General features: G+C 46.5%; 1 protein-coding gene across 3 annotated transcripts in view; it reads right to left on the bottom strand.

Moving 5' to 3' along the window:
- Positions 1-3,541: 3,541 nt before the first annotated feature.
- ABCC11 (ATP binding cassette subfamily C member 11) overlaps positions 3,542-18,935 on the bottom strand; it is a 70,878-nt gene continuing 55,484 nt past the window's right edge. For all 3 annotated transcript variants that reach the window (XM_058527762.1, XM_058527761.1, XM_058527760.1), the window contains 7 exons: positions 13,566-13,655; positions 11,943-12,132; positions 10,303-10,462; positions 6,579-6,657; positions 5,773-5,886; positions 4,141-4,305; positions 3,542-4,012 (listed from right to left, as the gene is read on the bottom strand). In XM_058527762.1, coding sequence (XP_058383745.1) covers positions 3,920-4,012; positions 4,141-4,305; positions 5,773-5,886; positions 6,579-6,657; positions 10,303-10,462; positions 11,943-12,132; positions 13,566-13,655 — 891 coding nt within the window. In that variant the 3' untranslated portion in view covers positions 3,542-3,919. The remainder of the gene's footprint in view (positions 4,013-4,140; positions 4,306-5,772; positions 5,887-6,578; positions 6,658-10,302; positions 10,463-11,942; positions 12,133-13,565; positions 13,656-18,935) is intronic.

Here is an 18,935-nt window from a genome sequence, read left to right as displayed (position 1 = left end):
GTGACCAGCATAAAAAGAATTCTAAAAATGCACACGATTGGATATTGTAATATAGATGCTTCTATAGTGAGGCATTAAATGACATGATCTTGCAGTAGATCTAATAACTACTGTAATTTCAAAGCAGTGAAGCACATAAGTCATATTTTGAGATATGTGAACAGTTGAAATGAGATTTGAGATTATCTGTGATTTGTGTCGGTGACAAAGTCACAGGTACCACTAATAGTGTTATACTTTGTTGCCTCATTCATAGTCAACAGAAATGTTCAATTTCACTTACTAAAAATAAAGACATAAGGACTATTCAAAATCAGACCTCCCCTGAATCTACCTAAGGGGTCCGTGGAGCACAGGCTAAGAACATCTGGACTGACAATCTCTGAAGTTGCTTCTGACCATGACGTAGTTGGATTGCATAGACTTATTTAAACGAGAGGGGGTTAGAATAGGGGACATTTAGGATAATGGGGTGAAATTTTACGATCTGAACTGCTGGCAGCAGACTGTATCATAGGGTGGAACCTGTTTTTGTTGAGAGAACTGCCTTGATACCTCTCTTGGGGTAGACTGAGATCCTGATGACTTGTTGGGCAGGAAGAGGCATTTAAGTGAGAAGTGAACTGCTCTGCATGACACATGCCCAGGAATTGGGAGGTGGGGGCAGGGAGAACCCAGAGGGTAATGGCACACAGCACAGAGGAGACTGGAGCCTGAAGGGGTGGAAATGGAGACTCCTTAAGAAGGCGGGTGCTTGGTATCCAATTGGAATTTGTTGAGTTCCTGGGGTAAACAATCCTCCTTTGACCCAAAACTTCACTGAGGTCATCAACATATACAGGAAATAAGGAAAGTGCTGGTTTCTCCTTCCAGGTCAATGTGCCAGAGAAAAGGAGAGTCTGTATGGCTTCATGAGATGCTCAGGAGGTCTGAACCAAAAGAGGTCATGAAAATAAAAGTGCCCTGGAAATGCCCAGAAACTTTGGGGATCACATTAGAACGAGGGTTTGAACCCTTCCTGTCTAGATCGCATAGGACACAGTGATCTTGGCCAACTTTCACGTTCTCAGAGCGTGGTACCCAGGTCAGCAGCATCTGCAACATCTGGGAACTTGTTAAGCAAATTCTTAAGCCCCACCCCAGACCTACTGAATGAGAAAGTATGGGGTGAGGCCCGGCAAGCTGAGATTCAGCCCTCCAGGTGATTCTGATGCTCATTCAAGTTTGAGAAGCCCTGCCATAGACATGATTGTGTTCTTAATTGCATCCCAGAGTCATACACCCCATAGAAGTTATCCAGTCCAATTTCTCACACACCCAGAATCCCTGCCAGCACTCAGCCTTGTGGGAGCTCTCTCTGAGCCTGGGGGTATCTCATCTTATGCAGGAGAGAGTTATCAGAGTCCAAAAAGGCTCCCAGTCATGGGGAGCTCCTTGCCCTAAAGATAGTCACTCCCTAGTAGGACATTCCCAATAACCTGAATGTCTACGCCTCCTGTTCCTGGGGCTGCCCTCTGGAGCCACTTATAGAAGAAGCCCTTGAGGAAAGTGAAGACTGAAGCTGAGCCTTTCCCTTTTCCTTCCTCCTTCTCACAACCTGGTTTTCAAGCCCCCCACTGGTTGTCCTTTAGAGCCTTCATTTAGCAGTGTTTCTCTTAAAATGGAGTGTCCAGAGCTTGAGACAGGCAGGGCTGGGCCGGGCCAGTGGGACTGTTGCCTCCTTGGATCTGTACATCCACCTGCTGTCACTGTGGACCACATCACACAGCTGGTGTTGAAGTCGTCCCCTGCACTTGACGAGGAGGAGGGCTAGGGTCTGAGGACAGATTAGGCAGGGAACTAAAATAGTGTGATCTCCTCCCCCTCGATGTAACTGAAAACACAAATACTAGCAAACCATTAAATAAATATAAGAAAGTCGAACCAAGTTTTACATTCTCTCATTGCAATTATTTCTGTATTTTTGAAATATCAAGTACCAATTTTTTAAATGTTATTACATAATAGTTCAGATGCTCAAAAATACATAAAGAATTATTTAAACAAAACGAAGTCATATTCTCGTCAGTCAGCTTAAGGAATAAAATATTACCAATACTGTTAAAAAAACAATACTGGGCTCGCGCCATGGCTTAGCAGTTAATTGCGCACGCTCCGCTACTGGCGGCCCGGGTTCGGATCCTGGGCGCACACCGACGCACTGCTTCTCCGGCCATGCTGAGGCCGCGTCCCACATACAGCACCTAGAAGGATGAGCAGCTATGACATACAACTATCTACTGGGGCTTTGGGGGGAAAAAAATAAATAAATAAAATCTTTAAAAAAAAAACAAAAACCAATACTATTTTTCAAAAAATTCTGCTTATCACTGCTTGGAGCCAATGGTTCTGAAATTTTGCTGCACATTAGATTCACCTAAAGCTTTAAAACTCCCAACACTCAGTCTCCACCCCAACCATTGGAATCAGGAGGTCTAGGAGTGACAGCCACTCCTAGACCTCTTTGGGTGATAAACTCATTGGGTGACTCCAAAATGCAGCCGAGGTTGACAACTGCTCCAGGAAGAGACAGCTCCGAGGGAAGGTGTGATGGGGCCTGAAGATGGGGCGGACATGGGCTCTAATTCCTGTCCTCTGGCTCAGGGTCAGCGCTTTCCCTGGTGGATTCTCAGTGCATTTGCATCCAAAACCAGCAGGACATCATCGCATTTTTTGGAAGAGCCTGCCATCTGCCGGCCAACTTAAGGAAAATATGGCAGCTGAGTTTGGCCTGGGGAAGCACACCAGGCTCAGGAATCATGGCAGGGGCACTCAGCTTATGGAGAGCTTCTCACAGGTGACACATGCAGTTCCCCACAGCAGCTCTGGGAGGGCAACAAATTATCTCATTTCCAGTTGGCATGTTAACACTTTATTTCACGCATCTATGCTCCTAATGAGTAAACAAACATATGGTAGACAGCTACTGTTTTGGGCCTGCCAGCATCCATATCCATTCCTCCTTCATGTTATTATTATTTTGAGAAACCAATATTATTTTGAGAAACAACCCCCTCCACTCTCAGTTCATGTGATTCAGGACAGCTGACCCCATCCCCAGGCCCAGGTGTGGGCATGTGACTCTCGCCTGTCCAGTCACTGTATTCCAACAGCCTAGCATGTGGTTGGTTCAGGGATGAGCACACGACCCAAGTCAGCCCAATGAGATTTAGCCCTGGAGCTCTGCTGGAATCACTGGGGAAAGAAGACTTGGGCGTGCTGAGCTGGTGGGAGGGGAGCCTTAGCTGCTGGCAGCCTTGCTGCCACCATGAGGAGAGAAGGCCAGAGAGTGAAGACAAACACAGGAAGGCAGAGCTGAGAGAAGAGAGGCAGAGTCCACGAGGCAGACATGCTTTTGATGTTGGCACCCAACCCAGAACCTTTTCTGGATCTTTCTGTTACATGAGCCAATAAAGTCCCTTTTTCTAGAAGTCAGGAATTCTAGAATTTCTGTTCCCTGTGGCTGAACGAGTACCAGCTAACATAGAAACAGAACAGAGAATGTGACTTTTCCTTATTTTTATTTTGTACTAAATCAAACATCATTTGAACACTTTTAACAGATCAGAAAACTACAACAAGCTTTTACATTATTATGAAATTAATCCCCATATCAGTTGAAAAGAGACACATGATGATTTGACCACATGGTCTCAAACGTGCTGGGGTTCTCAGGTTGGGGAGCCACAGAGTGGCCTATTCCAGGTTTTGCTCCCTTAATCTCCTTTTCCATCCCATCACCAGCACTCCTCAGCCCATTTCAGCCCTGCTTTCAGGAGCCAACTCTGCACAGAAGGTCACAGATTGCAGGCCTCACAGCTGCACCCTTGGGAACTTCAGGGAGCTCAGCCAGCAGCCTCCCTGCAGTCTCCATTTCTCCTTAGCCCAGCGAAGAACTGGCTGTTGCCAGCAGGGCTGCAAACATGGACCCGGGCTGCTTCTGCAGGACCTCAGGCCTGTCAAACTCTACAACCTGGGAGAGGCAGAAAGGAGCAGGGGGGGACAGGGACACAGCTGAGCTCGGTCTTGAAGATTCGAGGGCCTCCTGTGGTGCTGGCCTGAGTGCATGTCCTCCCACCAGCCCAGGGACCCAGCTCTCACCTTCCCACTGCTCATGACCAGGATGCGGTCACAGTTGAGGACAGTGGTGATGCGGTGTGCAATGACCAGCACTGTGCAGCCCTGGAAGGCTTCACGGATTGTGCGCTGGATCAGGGTGTCCATCTCCACGTCAATGGAGGCCGTGGCTTCATCAATTAGGACGATCTGGTGGATATGAAACAGGAGTGAAAGCAGCCTCCTCGGACCCCGAGACCTGGGTCTAGTCCTGGGTGTACCACTAATTCACTGAGTCCCTGAGCTGGAAAATGAGAGATCTGGACTGAGTGCAAAACCCACCTGGAGCCTTAATTATCCGTTACCTTATGCACAGAATGTGAGGTCTCAACCAAGGGCCAACTAATGTGTAGTGACCAGACAACTGAGTTCTTGAAAATGAAGATGTCCCAGTGGCAACTTCTTTTTCATGAACTGCCTTCCTATTTGCCTGCATTAATCTAGAGCAGTGGTCCCCAGAGGGGCATGCACACTCCCTGGGTGGCACATGAGATGGTGTCACCAGGATATGGCTATACGTTCTTTTTACTTTAACATTTCTGTGTTTCTTGCACTAAGAATATGCATTAGAAAAGTATGACTACTCAGAAAGTATGATTTCACAAACGTTACTGTTTAAATGAGGCTGTTGATAAAAAGAGGGCATCATGAATGAATCACAGGAAAGGTGGTATGCAGATATGACCCAAATCATAAAGCAGTGACTGAAATTTGGGAAGCAGTATAGAGAAAGTGGCTTCGGCGTCAAGCACCTGAGTAACTGGGAAATAGGGAACTGAGAGGTTGAGAAAGGGCTCTGTACATATTGCAAATCCTGTGGTTCCTCTCTCTCAGGAAGAGGGAAAGTCCTCCCTCCTCTGAAACCGTCTCCCCTGCTTCAGGCCCTGCTGAGCTCCCCTCCTCTCTTCCCACAGCTCTGACAGTCTGCAGCGACATTTTTTGCATTTTTCACTAATTAACAATGTTGTGTTACATATGTGCATGTGTGTCCAAGTGTGTATACATGTGTGAGTGTCAAGGTGCGTTGCATGTGTATGTGTGTGTGTGTGTGTGTGTGTGTGTGTGTGTGTGTGTGTGTGCTGCCTCCCCTGGGAGAGAGAAAGTTTGCTCCTAACTAGCCCAGGTAGTCAAGTACCTGAAATTACTGTGAAATATCTGGAAAATGTAAGAAGCACTGTTATATGAACCTTTTAAAAAATAGGTATTTTTGCCCTGGAACAGCTGTCATCTGATTCCCAATTCCAGTAAAGACAAATGAGTGCCCTGCATCCAGGTTTTAGAAAGAATTACACTGTGCAATTGTTAAATTAAAAAGTTCCTAAGCTTTCAGCTTTTTGTGGGAAAGCGCGTCATGATTCGGCTCTAGCGGTGGAGCATTTCAGCTCAGGTCGGGATGTCCGGGTGTGAGGGAGCCCAGGCTGAGAGCCACCCCCCCCCACACACACACCACAGGAACGTGTGGAATGGCACTCAGTGACGTGAGCGCGCCTGTGGATAGCTGTGGAAAGGACATGCAGCACGGTGCCCATGGTCCTGGGGGATGGGGGAGAAGCAGCCCGCGTGGCTTCCCATGCCAGGCACCACCCGGGACTCCTCGTGGCCCCTCAGGGGTCTCACCTTGGAGTTGCGGAGGAGGGCTCGAGCGATGCAGAGCAGCTGCCTCTCCCCCACAGAGAAGTTCTCGCCATTTTCCACCACTTCTGCTTGCAGCCTTTGGGGGAACATGGAGATCTGGAACATCGAGGAAGACGAAATGTAGGCCATGAAGGCTTGTGGGCATGGAGGCCTGTGGGGGAGACCTGACCTGACCCCTCCGACCTCTCCTGTCACATTTTGTAGCACGGCTGCCCTCTCTCTCCGCTCCAGCCACTGGTCTTTCTCTTCCTTACCTGCGCCCGTCTCACTCCCATCTGAGGGTCTTTGCGTATGCTGGTTCCTGTTCCTGGAATGTTCTCTCAAAGATCTGTGCCCAGCTGCCTCCTCCATATTAGTCTCAGCCCAAATGTCCCACCCTAAAAGAGGCCTTGCATGGCCGCCCCCTCTAAAGGAGATGCTCACCCACTGAGGGGTTGGCTGGTCTCATTACTGCCTTTACGGTGCTTACCACTCTCTGAAAGTGTCTCAAGTGTTCGTTTGTTTGTTGCCTTTCTCTCCCATTGAATGGAAGCACCAGGAGGACAAAGACCTTCCCGCTTCGTCTTTGCTGTGTCCCACAGCCTAGAACGTGCCTGGCTCTCTGTTGGTGTCTGAGAGCCATCAGCCTTTATGTAGGAATCCCACATCATCTCACCTCATCATGCATTATTTAATCCATGCCTCAGAGTGGCAGCATCTGGAATACCATGTGAGAGGAGCCCCAGATGCAGGGCACCCCTGTTGAAGAGGCAGGCTAAGACCAACAATCAGGCCTTGGAGCTACTTACTGTCTTGCTCAGGAATGTCCTCTCCAAGACATCCCAGATCTGCTCGTCTGAGTAGTGATCAAAGGGATCCAGGTTGAATCTGCCATAGGAGAGGAAGAGAAGTGTTCAAGAACCACACGTGACTGTTGAGCGTCTGTCTTATCCACAGCAAATGACCAGGAATGGTTAGAACTGGATTACTGGGTTAAGCGAAACCCATGGAACCACCATGAGTGGTCGTTTCTTGTGCCCTCCCAGCACCCACTCCGTCTGTAGGCAGCAGCCCCCAAGTTTTGTTTGGGGGTCACCTTCTGCCCAGCCCTCAAGCCCCTGTGATCTAGTGGGGCTCTACCGCCAACACCCAGGGTGGACCATGTGACTCAGTGTCAGCACATCAGCAGCGGCACCCCCTTGGCTCAGTGACTCGATAGGGGTGGGAGGGTGACCAGCCAGAGGGTATCTCAGGACCTTTAAGTCAATCACCAGAAAGAGGCTTGCTCTTTTCACTAACTAGACAGGAGAGGCGGCAACCATCTCACGTCAGGAATGGGACACGGAGCCCCCAGGACCCTCACTGGAGCCTGAGAGTGGAGCCACGGCAGAGTTAGGGACCTGGGTCCTTGAATCAGCCTTGGCCTTCCCAGTATCTTGAGCCAATAGAGGCCTTTTTAGCTGAAGCCATTTGGGGAGGGTGTGTGTGTGTTTGAATATACAAAACATAATTCATCATTTTAACCATTTGTAGGTATACAATTCAGTGGCATTAAATACATTTACAGTGTTGTGTAACCATCCACTAAAGTTCATCTTCCCCAACAAAAACTCTGTGGATTAACCAGTCTCCCTCTTCTTCTGTCTCTCTTCCCTCCTCTATTTCACTTTCTGTCTCCATGAGTTTGCCTACTCCAGGCACTTCATTTAAGTGAATTGTACAATATTTGTCCTTCTGTGTCTGGCTAATTTCCCTAAGCATCATGTCTTCAAGGCACATCCATGTTGTAGCACATACCCAAATTTCATTCCTTTCTATGGCTGATAATATTCCATTGTGTGTATATGTCACATTTTGTTTATCACGGATCTGTTGATGGACACTTGGGTTGTTTCTGCCTTTTGGCGATTGTGAATAATGCTACAAACACTGGTACACAAATATCAGTTCAAGTCTCTGCCTTCAACTCTTTTAGGTAAATACCGGGAAGTGCAATTGCTGGATCATACAGCAATTCTATGTTTACCTTTTTGAGCAACTATCGAATTGTTTTCCACAATGTAAAGTGGCTATACCATTTTACATTCCCACCAGCAGTGCACGAGGGTTCCATTTCTCAACAACCCTGCCAGATTTATGTCCCTTTTTCTTTTCTTTCTTTGTTTATTATAGCCATCCTAGTAGGTGTTAGGGATGTCTCACCGTGGTGGGGTTGCTTTTTCTTTCTCTTGCAGTGAAAGAAGCCTAACTGATCATCCAGGCAACTAACACAAGGTTGGGATCTATCTAGATATTAATCCCTTTCAGGTTTGCACCTGCATTTGGCAGAGGAAACACTCCCTGTCAGGCAGCCACTCCGTCCTGACTGAAACCTGTTCTTAACCTCTGCGTGATCTTCCCCCAGTTCTGGCAGCCACGCTCTCGTGTGTGGGGCTAGACTGTATTCCAGAAGCAGAAGGTCCAATGCCTTATTTACATGATACATGATAGTCTGCACAGCACTTTCACAGTGGGCCCATTGACACCCTCTCCCACATGAGATGGGTATACTCCTTTCATTGATGAGGAAATTATGGCTTATCAGTGTCAAATGGCTTGTTCAAGGTCACAGCACAAGTCAGACTAAGACAGGTTAGAATCGAAGGCACTCAGAGTTAGACGGAACCTTAAAGGGCAGAGAACCCGGATCTCCTGGTCTCCAGTCCACAATCCTCCTGCTGCAAAAGAATCATCCCTGGTTATGGGGTTAGACTACCTGGGGTTACAGCTCATCCTGACCATTTACTTGAGTGTCTCCTTAAACAAGTCATGTTTCCTCTCTGAGTTCAGCCTCTTGACCTCTAAAGGGGGGATAATAACAGTGCCTGTCTCATACGGTTGTTGTGACAGTTAAATGAGACAGAGTATTAAAGCATGGGGCTGCCACACATAAATGCTCATAAATATTTATTAATATTTTTACTACTCATATACCAAAGTACAATAGATTTGGCCAAGTTCTACCTTAACACAGATCTATCACTAAATGTTTTGTAATTCCCCTAAAACAGCACAATCATTTTTTTATGTGTGTGTGAGAAAGATCAGCCCTGAGCTAACATCCGTGCTAATCCTCCTCTTTTTTTTTTTCTGAGGAAGACCGGCTCTGAGCTAACATCTATTGCCAATCCTCCTCCTTTTTTTCGCCCAAAGCCCCAGTAAGTAGTTGTATGTCATAGTGGCACATCCTTCTAGTTGCTGTACGTGCGACGCAGCCTCAGCATGGCTGGAGAAGCGGTGTGTCGGTGCGCACCCGGGATCCAACCTGGGCTGCCAGTAGCGGAGCACGCGCACTTAACCGCTAAGCCACGGGGCTGGCCCAACACAATCATATTTAAATCCTCTGTTTGTGCACATATTATGCACTCTCCCTGGAAAGACTTTCTCCCCTTTTTCTGTAGGTAAGCTCCTACTTATCCTTCAAGGCCCTGCTCAAATGTCCCTTCCTCTGTGAAGCCTTTCTGGATTCACCCAGGCAGAGTTATTTATCCCACTTTCAGGCTCCCTTAGCACTTTGTCCATATCTCTGGTGTAGCAGTTACCTCTGGACACCATAATTTGTCGGGTCTTAATCTCTGCAGACTGTTTCCCCACTGCCACCCCAACTATACTGTGAACTCCTGGGGAGGGGGGCAGGGGCAGTGATCATCATCAAAGTGTCCCCAGTCCCTCGCACAGTGTCTGGATCTGGCAGAGGCTCAGAAAAGGCAAGTTAAATGGATGAAAGGAGGAAGGAATGAAGGAATGATGAATGAATGAATGAACAGAGCCCTCGGGTTCAGTCTATCCTCTTGCTTCTTAGAATGCCCCTTACATGCTTCTGAAACAAGGGGGAGCTAGCTTCGTTTTTAATGCATCAGTTTCCTCAGTGTCCATGCCTTGGTGTTCCCACACAGCTGACGTGCACTGTCAAGTGGGAGCACTGAGCTGGACGAAGTCTAGTCCTGGAGTTGACGTCTGAGGAAACAGAAAGTGTGGAGAAGAGGCTGAAAGATCCAGTGCGGTCTGCCTCACTGACCGGACAGCCTGGATTATTTTCACCTCTCCACTGCCTGGAATATGTACCCTGTAAAGAAGCGCTTCCTAACATCCCGCCTAAAACCCCCCATGGCCTTACCAGTGGGTGGAGAGAGAGGATAGACCACATCCAGACATGAAAGAATATTGTAGCCATAGTGAAAAATGCTTAATGGTGAACCGAAATCTGACCAATCCCATCAGGTTTTTTATAAATAAAAATTATGCCTTGCTTTTGTTGAGGACATTGTGATTTACAAAGTGCCCTTCTGTACATGAGGGACTCCTTCAGTCCTCAAGACTCATCAGAGAGCTGGGCCAGGACAGCATCATGGTCCCAGGGAGAGATCCAAGGCCCAGAAATTGGGGCATTGGCCAACAGCTACCCAGAGGCAGCCCCGCCCTGGCATCCTCGTCCTGTGGCTCCTCCCTGGAGCTCATCCTCTGCACCAGGCTGGCCTCTGGCCCAGCACTCACCTGATGGTTCCTGAGAGCAGGACGGGATCTTGAGGGATAACCGAGAGCTTGGACCGCAGGTCCTCCAGGCTGACGCTGCAGATGTCCACACCATCAATGAGAATCCGGCCTGCCGCGGGCTCCACCAGGTGGAAGAGAGCCACCCCCAAGGAGGACTTCCCTGTTGGGCAATAACCAAGCGGGGCCTCAGTTTCCTGAGTCTGCACCAGGGGCAGCACAGGTCATGCCTGGTGTTCACACCAGACCCACTCTCCACTCTTTGTCATGCTGAGCCCTCAGAGGGCAGAAGAGGGCTGCAGACTCTGCTCCAAGTGGTGCCCCAAACAAAGAGCAGCTTTCTTACAGCCCAGATCAGAGGGCACGAATGGAGCCCCTGGACTAAATCTAGCCCACGTGGGTGTTTTGTTTCACACACACGGCGTTAGTGTTGTTTTTAAACTCTTTGCCAGCATTAAAAAATCCAAAGATCCGATATATAAGAATTCAAATTGCATGCTTCTCTTGAAACTCAGCAGAACCAGCAACACTGGTCCCATGTCCTCCAGGCAACAAGCGGTTGGAGCTGAGGGAGCTGCTTCCTGAGAGGGAACAGTGAGTTCCTTCAACACACTGCCCGCCCACCCTCCTTCCATCACACCCAGACCCTCTTCACTCATCTCTCTTACTTGCCAGCCCCAGAGGCAGAGAGATTTCAACCTCTGCTCTAAAAGATAAGGTCAGTGGGGTGGATGCTGTGAGTCTTGTTCACCTTCATGCTCCCAGTGCCTGGCAGAGAGCAGGTGCTCAAGAAATTCCTGCTGAATGAATACAGTCAACTGGACCAGTATCTACTGAGACCTGCTCTATGTCAGACCCCCGCCCTCTCAGGCCACCTGCAGGCGAGAGATGGAAAGGGAAGAACACACGCGAAAATACAGCTGGGAGCTCCTCACCCTGCAGCAGTGCAGGTCCTGCAGGGGCCTAAGGAGGCGGAGACCATGAAAGTCTCGTCATCCTGGGGGCCTACCTGGAAGAAGCAGCTCTGGGAGTACAAGGGTGGGGCAAGAACCACGTCTGTGTAGTGTTTCTGAACAGTGTCTTTGCACAATGCAAAAAGTGGGAGCGAGTGACACTTGGGCCAGATCTGTGAGAAGTGATAGGAGAGGAAGGGAAGCAAGGGAGTCTGAAAGCAGAGGGGGAGAAGGAGGAGGCTGGTAAGAGAGGTCTAGGAAGGGAGGAGGGAAAAGGGGACCCACATTGCACTCCTGGACCTTCTCTCCACCCTCGCAGAGCCCCTGCACTGCCCCTGCTGCCAGCCCTCCTCCCAGGCATCCTGTTGGCCCCTGAGCCCAAGCCACCGGAGCTCAAGGACCCACCAACCCTGGGAGTCTGTGGAACACCTCCCCGTTATTCCCTCCATGGCATTCGGCACAACTGCAATTCTCTTGTTTCTTTGATGACTTGTTTAACATCTGTCTCCTCCACTGGATCCCGTGGCAGCAGGGACGCTGTGTTTCGTTCACCAGGTCTGGCACAGGGCTCACCACAAAGTGAGGGCCCATCGTATCTGAGGGGTCACTGAGCAAACACATGTGCAAAATAGCTCTGACACCCAGAGGCCACGGTTGAGGACAGGGGATGCCCCAGGAGGCTCAGCTCACCAGAGCCCGTCCTTCCCACGATGCCCACCACTTCTTGCCCGTGAATCGTCAGGTTGATGCCATTGAGGACAATGGGTGTGTTGTGTCTGTATTTCATCTGATAATCCTGGAATGTGATTTCCCCGCGCTGTGGCCACCCGTGGGGACAGCTCCTGCCTTCTCTGTGTAAAGGAGCCTCAGGGACACACATCTCGTTTTTGAAGAAAGAAAAAGAAATCAATAGTTAGCATTACTCTCTGTCCATGCCCTGCTGAGCCCCTGGCCTCCAGCCATTGGGTGTGTGACCCACCCCAGCCTGCCCTGCACCCTGGTAAAGTCATCAGCTGTGTGACCCGAGAAACACCCCAAGAGGAATGTCCCACTCTCCATAAATGCACATCATTTTGTCTCCAAAGAGTGAGAAACCCTAGAGCTAGCTTCCTTGTATTAACGTGGAGAACTTTTTCTAATTTGCTGTGTGAGGCTCTAAAGAAATAGATCCCAGAAGAATGATGATGAGGGCAGCGGAGCTAACTGATCCCGTGAGGCTTGTTTTACAGCTCAGAGCCCTTCTGCAGACTTATCCCCTCTCTAACCTCATCCTGTGAGCTAGGCAATTTTAGATGCATTTCACAGGCGAGGAAAGAGGGGCTCAAACAGGTTCAACGACTTGCTGAAGGTCACACAGCTGGTGAGTGGAGGACCGAGGACTCCAGCCCAGGGCTGCCTGACTCCACGCCCACGACTCTGCATCAAGCACAGCTTGGTGTGTGGGGAGGAAAGAATGATGGAGAAGAAGGAGGGTCACCTGGCTGCAAGTCCCAGCTCTCCACTGCTGGTGCAGTGTCACCACAGGGTCCCTCATTGTTAAAGATCTACGATTCACAAATTCTACTCATGTCACAGGGGCAGGAGACCTGGCTTTAGAGGGCTCTGCCAGCCCTGACTGTATAATTTAAGCACAATGCTCAACCCGGACAAACCTCAGTTATTTCTTCTGGGTAATGGGATAATAACTCAATCAACCTTATAAAATTGCTTGGTGATTCCATGAGATAATCTAGATGTAGTAACATTGAGCATTTACTAGGGGCCAGACACTGCGCCAAGTGCTTTACATATTACATCATTTAATCTTGGTAATAACACAATGAGGTAGATACTGCGATCTGTCTCATTTCCAAGATCGGGAACAGAGAGGCTGAATGAGTTGTCCAAGGTTTCACAGCAGATTCAAGTGGAAAGCCTGGACTTGAACCCTGTAATCTGGCTTCAAAATCTGTGCTCTTAACTACTATGACATAAATAGAAGCAATAATAACGGCAATGAATATTGTCATTATTATTATTATTATACCTTGGCAAACCACTCATTTCTGAAAAGACCAGATTATTCCCTCTACATCTAGGAATGCTGTGAGGGATGTGGTCAAAATGAGCTGATGGGTATGGACAAGCTTCTGAGAGATGATATCCAAGGTCCAGGGAAGATGGACAGGAAGGGCCTGGAGCTCTGGTTGTCTCCTGGGAAAGTCTTGGGGCCCCCGGGGTGCTAGGAGTTGCAGAGGCCACAGAAGCTGAGCCTCAAGCTTGGATGTGGAGCCTTCCAGAGGTCCCCACGCCAAGCCCAGACACGAGTCCCACCTTGAGGTACTGCAGCATCCTCTCCACAGCCGTGAAGTATGCCTGTGTCTCAGAACCAGTCCGGATAGTGGCCTGGAAGTTGCCCCCCAGCTGGAATAAAAGAACCGTCAGGTCAAGAGGCTGCTAGGGTTGAGCTCATCTCTCAATGCTCCTGAAAACCACTAGTTGCCATTCCCCTGAGCGACTCGTCAGACCAAGACACTTTCCCTAGAAGAATGGAGCAGATGCCTCTGGTGCTCACTGAGCCCACTTTGGAGGTTGGCTCCAGCCACCTGGGCGGTTCTGGGTGAGAGCTCCACCTACACTGTTCCACCTCAAGTACCCTCTGCTCAAGGCCCTTTTGAATTGGTTCTATGGCTTGCAGCCAGAAGCATCTCTAGTATTTATACCTCTTAGGACTGCAAAGCAACATGGCATGATCCCTGCCTCCCAAAGCTTAAATGTAATTTGCTCAAGAGTGTATGCAGAAGTTAGTGAGATACCAGGTTTACCGGAGGAGAGAGCTCATATTGGGGTCATGGGGCCAGAGCTGAGGGACCTGAAAGCAGGCTCCACAGCTTAGGTTTGGTGCATAAGGAGAGAGGGAGCCTCTGAGAGTTCTGAACGAGGCAGTGACATGAGGAAAACTGTAATGAAAATTCACTCTGGATTGACACCAGCATTGTGGCAGAGTGAGTCATTCCCTTTATCTCTCCCCTATACGTTACAACCAATTAGACATCCACTGTCAACAAAGGACCCCCTACACAGCATAATAGGACACCTAAGAGATCCACGAAGCCACACATCTGAAGGTGGGTGGACTGGACCTCCAGGAGGCAGTGGAACTAGGGGAGCCCTCATCCGCTCCCTCAGTGGCAGCGATCCAATGCACAGATCCTCACATCGGCGAGCACATCTGTGAGTAGAGACGGGGCAGACACGGCACATTCAGCTTAGGACTTGCCCCCACTCCAGCAGTGGGGTGTGATGCACATGCTCTGAGAATTCAGGACACATGGTGGAGCTGGTGACCTAACACTCTCCCCCTCCCACAGCAGTGGTCCAGTCTTTCCCACAGTGGGGACAGTATACAAAACTTGGATTTTCCCAGCCAGAGTAGGATGCCCTGACCATAGTTTTCAAAACACACTGGCTTGCACAAGAGACCAGAGGCTCCATGAGCGAGCAGCTATGACAACCTCTCCCTGCTTAGCATCTGACCCAGTCCCCTCCAGCAGAGGCAGGTGGAACCTATGACCAGAGGCTCCAGGAACTACAGCAAAAATGGTGACACAGCCCCCAGTGCCACAACTCCAACACCATCTCTACCAGCATTGAGGGCTTGAGAAAAGTCCCTGGGTCCACAGGCCCCTGGCAGCAACAGTGACACTCATGAAGCCAGCACCACTGGCAGTGGTGCTGCCAGCACACCCACATAACTTGGAAGAAGAAGCACAGGTGGTGCATGGGGCAGCAGTAGCTGAGCCCCTGGAGAGCCAGTGGGGGAGCACAAGACCCAGGCGACCTGGGAAGCAGGAAAACTGCTCGCAGCCTGGTGACCCTGGTAGGGACATCTGAGACTGTAGTGTCATCATAAGAAGCAAGGTACCAGCAACCTCAGAGGCATAAGCAGCACAAGGAGGGCACTGATGTCGCCTCTAGCAGAAGCAATGCAGGCTGGAAAGTGCAGGCTCTCAAATACAACCAGAAGCAGCTCAGAACCAATGTAACCAAAGCCTTACCCAAATAAGAAAGGTGGTTGGTATCACAAATGTGCCAGCAGAGGATCAACTCATCAAATACCATGAAAACCTACAGTAACACTGAACAACAGAAAGAAAATGTCAACTTACCAGAAAATAAATTTAAGTCTCAGAAGATTACAATCTAACTGACAGAGAATTCAAAATGGTTGCCATGAAGAAACTCAAGAAGTTACAAGAAAATTCAGAAATACATTTCAATGAGCTGAGGAGTAAAATTAATGAACACAAGGAGTACTTCACCAAAGAGACTGAAACTCTAAAAAAAAAAACCAAACAAATTCTAGAGGTGAAGAATACAATTAATGAGATGAAAAATAAAATAGAAAGCATTAAAGATAGAGCATACCAGGTGGAAGAGAGAATTAGTGAGCTCAAAGATAGAAATCTAGAAATGATTCAGGTGGAAGAAGAAAGAGAACTAAGATTCTTTAAAAATGAACAAATTCTACAAGAAATATCCAACTCTATGAGGAAAAGTAACATAATGATAATAGATATCCTAGTAGGAGAAGAGAGAGAGAGAGGAGCAGACAGCTTATTCAAAGACATAATAGCTGAGAACTTCCCAAACCTGGGGAAGGAACTGGATGTATAAGTACATGAAGCTAATAGAACTCCTAATTATCTCAATGCAAAAAGACCTTCTCAAGTCACGTTATATTAAAACTGTCAAAAGTCAAGGACAAAGAAAGAATACTAAGGGCAGCCAGACAGAAGAAAATACCTTACAAAGGAACCCCCATCAGGCTTTCAGCAAACTTCTCAAGAGAACCCTACAGGCTGGGAGAAAGCGGAATGATATATTCAAAATACTGAAGGCAAAAACTATGAGTCCAAAATACTCTATCTAGCAAAATTACCCTTCAGATATGAAGGTGAAATAAAAGTTTTCCCAGATACACAAAAGCTGAGGGAGTTCATTGCCACTAGACCAGCTTTACAAGAAAGGTTGATCAGAGTCCTCCCAGCTGAAACAAAAAGGCAAAGTTTTACAAAGCTTAGAACAAGAAGATAAATAGACAGAAATAATCTGAAAATTGCAGCTCTATATCAGAATAGGTTAGTAAACACTTAATTATAAAATAAAGGATAAAGGAAAAGAAAGTTTCAAAAATGACTATAACCACTTCAATTTGGTCACAAACTCACAACATGAAAAAGATTAGTGTCAAAAAAAAAACATAGAAGGGGAAGAGGAAAAGGATGGAATCTGCATAGGCTAATGGAGATAAGAGGCTACCAGAAAAAGGACTCTCTCATCTATCAGATCTTTCATGCAAACCTCACAGTAACCACAAAACAAAAAGTCAGAGCAGTCACAAACCATAAATAAAGAGAAAAGTGGGGAAAACATCACAGAACACTACCAAACTGAAATGGCAGACCAAAATACAAGGAAAGAGAAACAATGGAAATACAGAACAACAAGAATACAAAAGATAAAATGGCAGTACTAAGGCCTCATGTTTCAATAATCACTCTAAATGTAAATGGAGTGAATTCACCAATCAAAAGACACAGAGTGGCTGGATGGATTAAAAAGAAGACTCAACAATATGCTGTCTCCAGGAGACACGTCTTGGATCTAAAGACAAACATAGGCTCAGAGTGAAGGGATGAAAGATACTAAGCAAATGGCAACCAAAATAAAGTGGCTGTAGCCATATTTATATCAGACAAAACAGACTTCAAGGAAAAAAGGTAAGAAGAGACAAAGATGGACATCATATAATAATAAAATGGACATTCCACTAAGAAGAAAAATACTTATTAATATATATGCACCTAACACAAGAGCACCACAGTGTGTAAAGCAATAATTAACAGACATAAAAAGAGAAATTGATGGCAACACAATAATAGTAGGGGACTTTAATGCCCCACCTACATCAATGGATAGATCATCCAAACAGAAAGTCACCAAGGAAAGAGTGGCCTTAAATGAAACACTAGTCCAGAGGGACTTAACAGATATATATAGAACATTCCATCCAAAAGCAGCAGAATACACATTCTTGCCAAGTGCACATGGAACGTTATCAAAAGATAGACCACATGTTGGGAAACAAAGCAAGCCTCAATAAATTTAAGAAGACTGAAATTGATCAAGCTTATTTTCCAACCACAACAGTATAAAACCAGAAATGAACTACAAGAAAAAGCTGGAAACGTCAAAAATATGTGGAGACTAAACAACATGCTGCTGAACAACTATTGAATCAATGAAGAAATCAAAGGAGAAATATCTGGAGACAAACGAAAATGAAAAAGCAACATACCAAAACCTAAAGGATGCACTAAAAGTGGTACTTAGGGAGATGTTTTAGTGAAACAGGCTTACCTCAACAAACAAGAAAAATCTCAAACAATCTAAATCTAACAATACTCCTAAAATAACTAGGAAAAGGAGAACAAACAAAGCCAAAAGTCAGTAGATAGAGGGAAATAATAAAAATCAGACCAGAAATAAATGAAATAGAGACTAAAAACACAAGAGAAAGGATCAATGAAACAAAGAGCTGGTTCTTTGAAAAGATAAACAAAATTGACAAACCCATAGTTAGACTCACTAGGAAAAGAAGAGAGAAAGCTCAAATAAATAAAATCAGCAATGAAAGAGGAGAAATTACAATGGATACCACAGAAATACAAAGGATTATAAAAGAATACTATGAAAAACTATATACCAACAAAATGGATAACCTAGCAGAAATGGATAAATTCTTAGAATCATACAACTTCCCAAAACTGAATCAAGAAGAAATAAAGAATCTGAATAGACCAATCACAAGCAAAGACATTGAAACAGTAATCAAAAACCTGCAGAAAAACAAAAGTCCAGGACCCGATGACTTTTCTGGTGAATTCTACCAAACACTCAAAGAAGATATAATACCTATCCTTCTCAAATTCTTCTGAAAAATTGAAGATGACAGGACAATCATTTTACAAGGCCAGCATTACCCTGATACCAAAACCAGACAAGGACAAAATTAAAAAGGAGAATTACAGGCAAATATCACTTATGAACATAGATGCAAAAAACCTCAACAAAATATTAGCAAATTGAATACAACAATACATTAAAAGGATCACACACCACCATCAAGTGAGATTTATTCCAGGGACACAGGGATGGTTCAACATCCACAAATCAATCAATATGATAAACCACTTTAACAAAATAAAGAATAAAAATCAAGTGATCATTTTGACAGATGGAGAGAAAGCATTTGACAAGATAAACATCAGAAAGCATTTGATAAGATAAACATCAATTTGTGATTTAATAAAGTTCCAACAAAATGGGTATAGAAGGAAAGTACATCAACATAATAAAGGCCCATATGTGACAAACCCACAGCGAACATCATACTGAACATTAAAAAACTGAAAGCTGTTCCTCTAAGAATAGGAACAAGACAAGGATGCCCACTCCCACACTCTTATTCAACATAGTATTGGAAGTCCTAGCCAGAGCAATGAGGCAAGAAAAAAGAAATGAAAGTTATCAAAATTGAAAAGGAAGAACTGTCACTCTTCGTGGATGACATGATTCTATATATAGAAAATCCTAAAGAATCCACCAATAAAACTATTTGAAATAATTAACGAATACAGT

This window comes from Diceros bicornis, chromosome 32 (assembly GCF_020826845.1).
Source record: "Diceros bicornis minor isolate mBicDic1 chromosome 32, mDicBic1.mat.cur, whole genome shotgun sequence".
NCBI lineage: Eukaryota > Metazoa > Chordata > Mammalia > Perissodactyla > Rhinocerotidae > Diceros > Diceros bicornis.
Note: the sequence above shows the minus strand (reverse complement) of the source record. Positions and strands in the feature narration are given on the sequence as shown.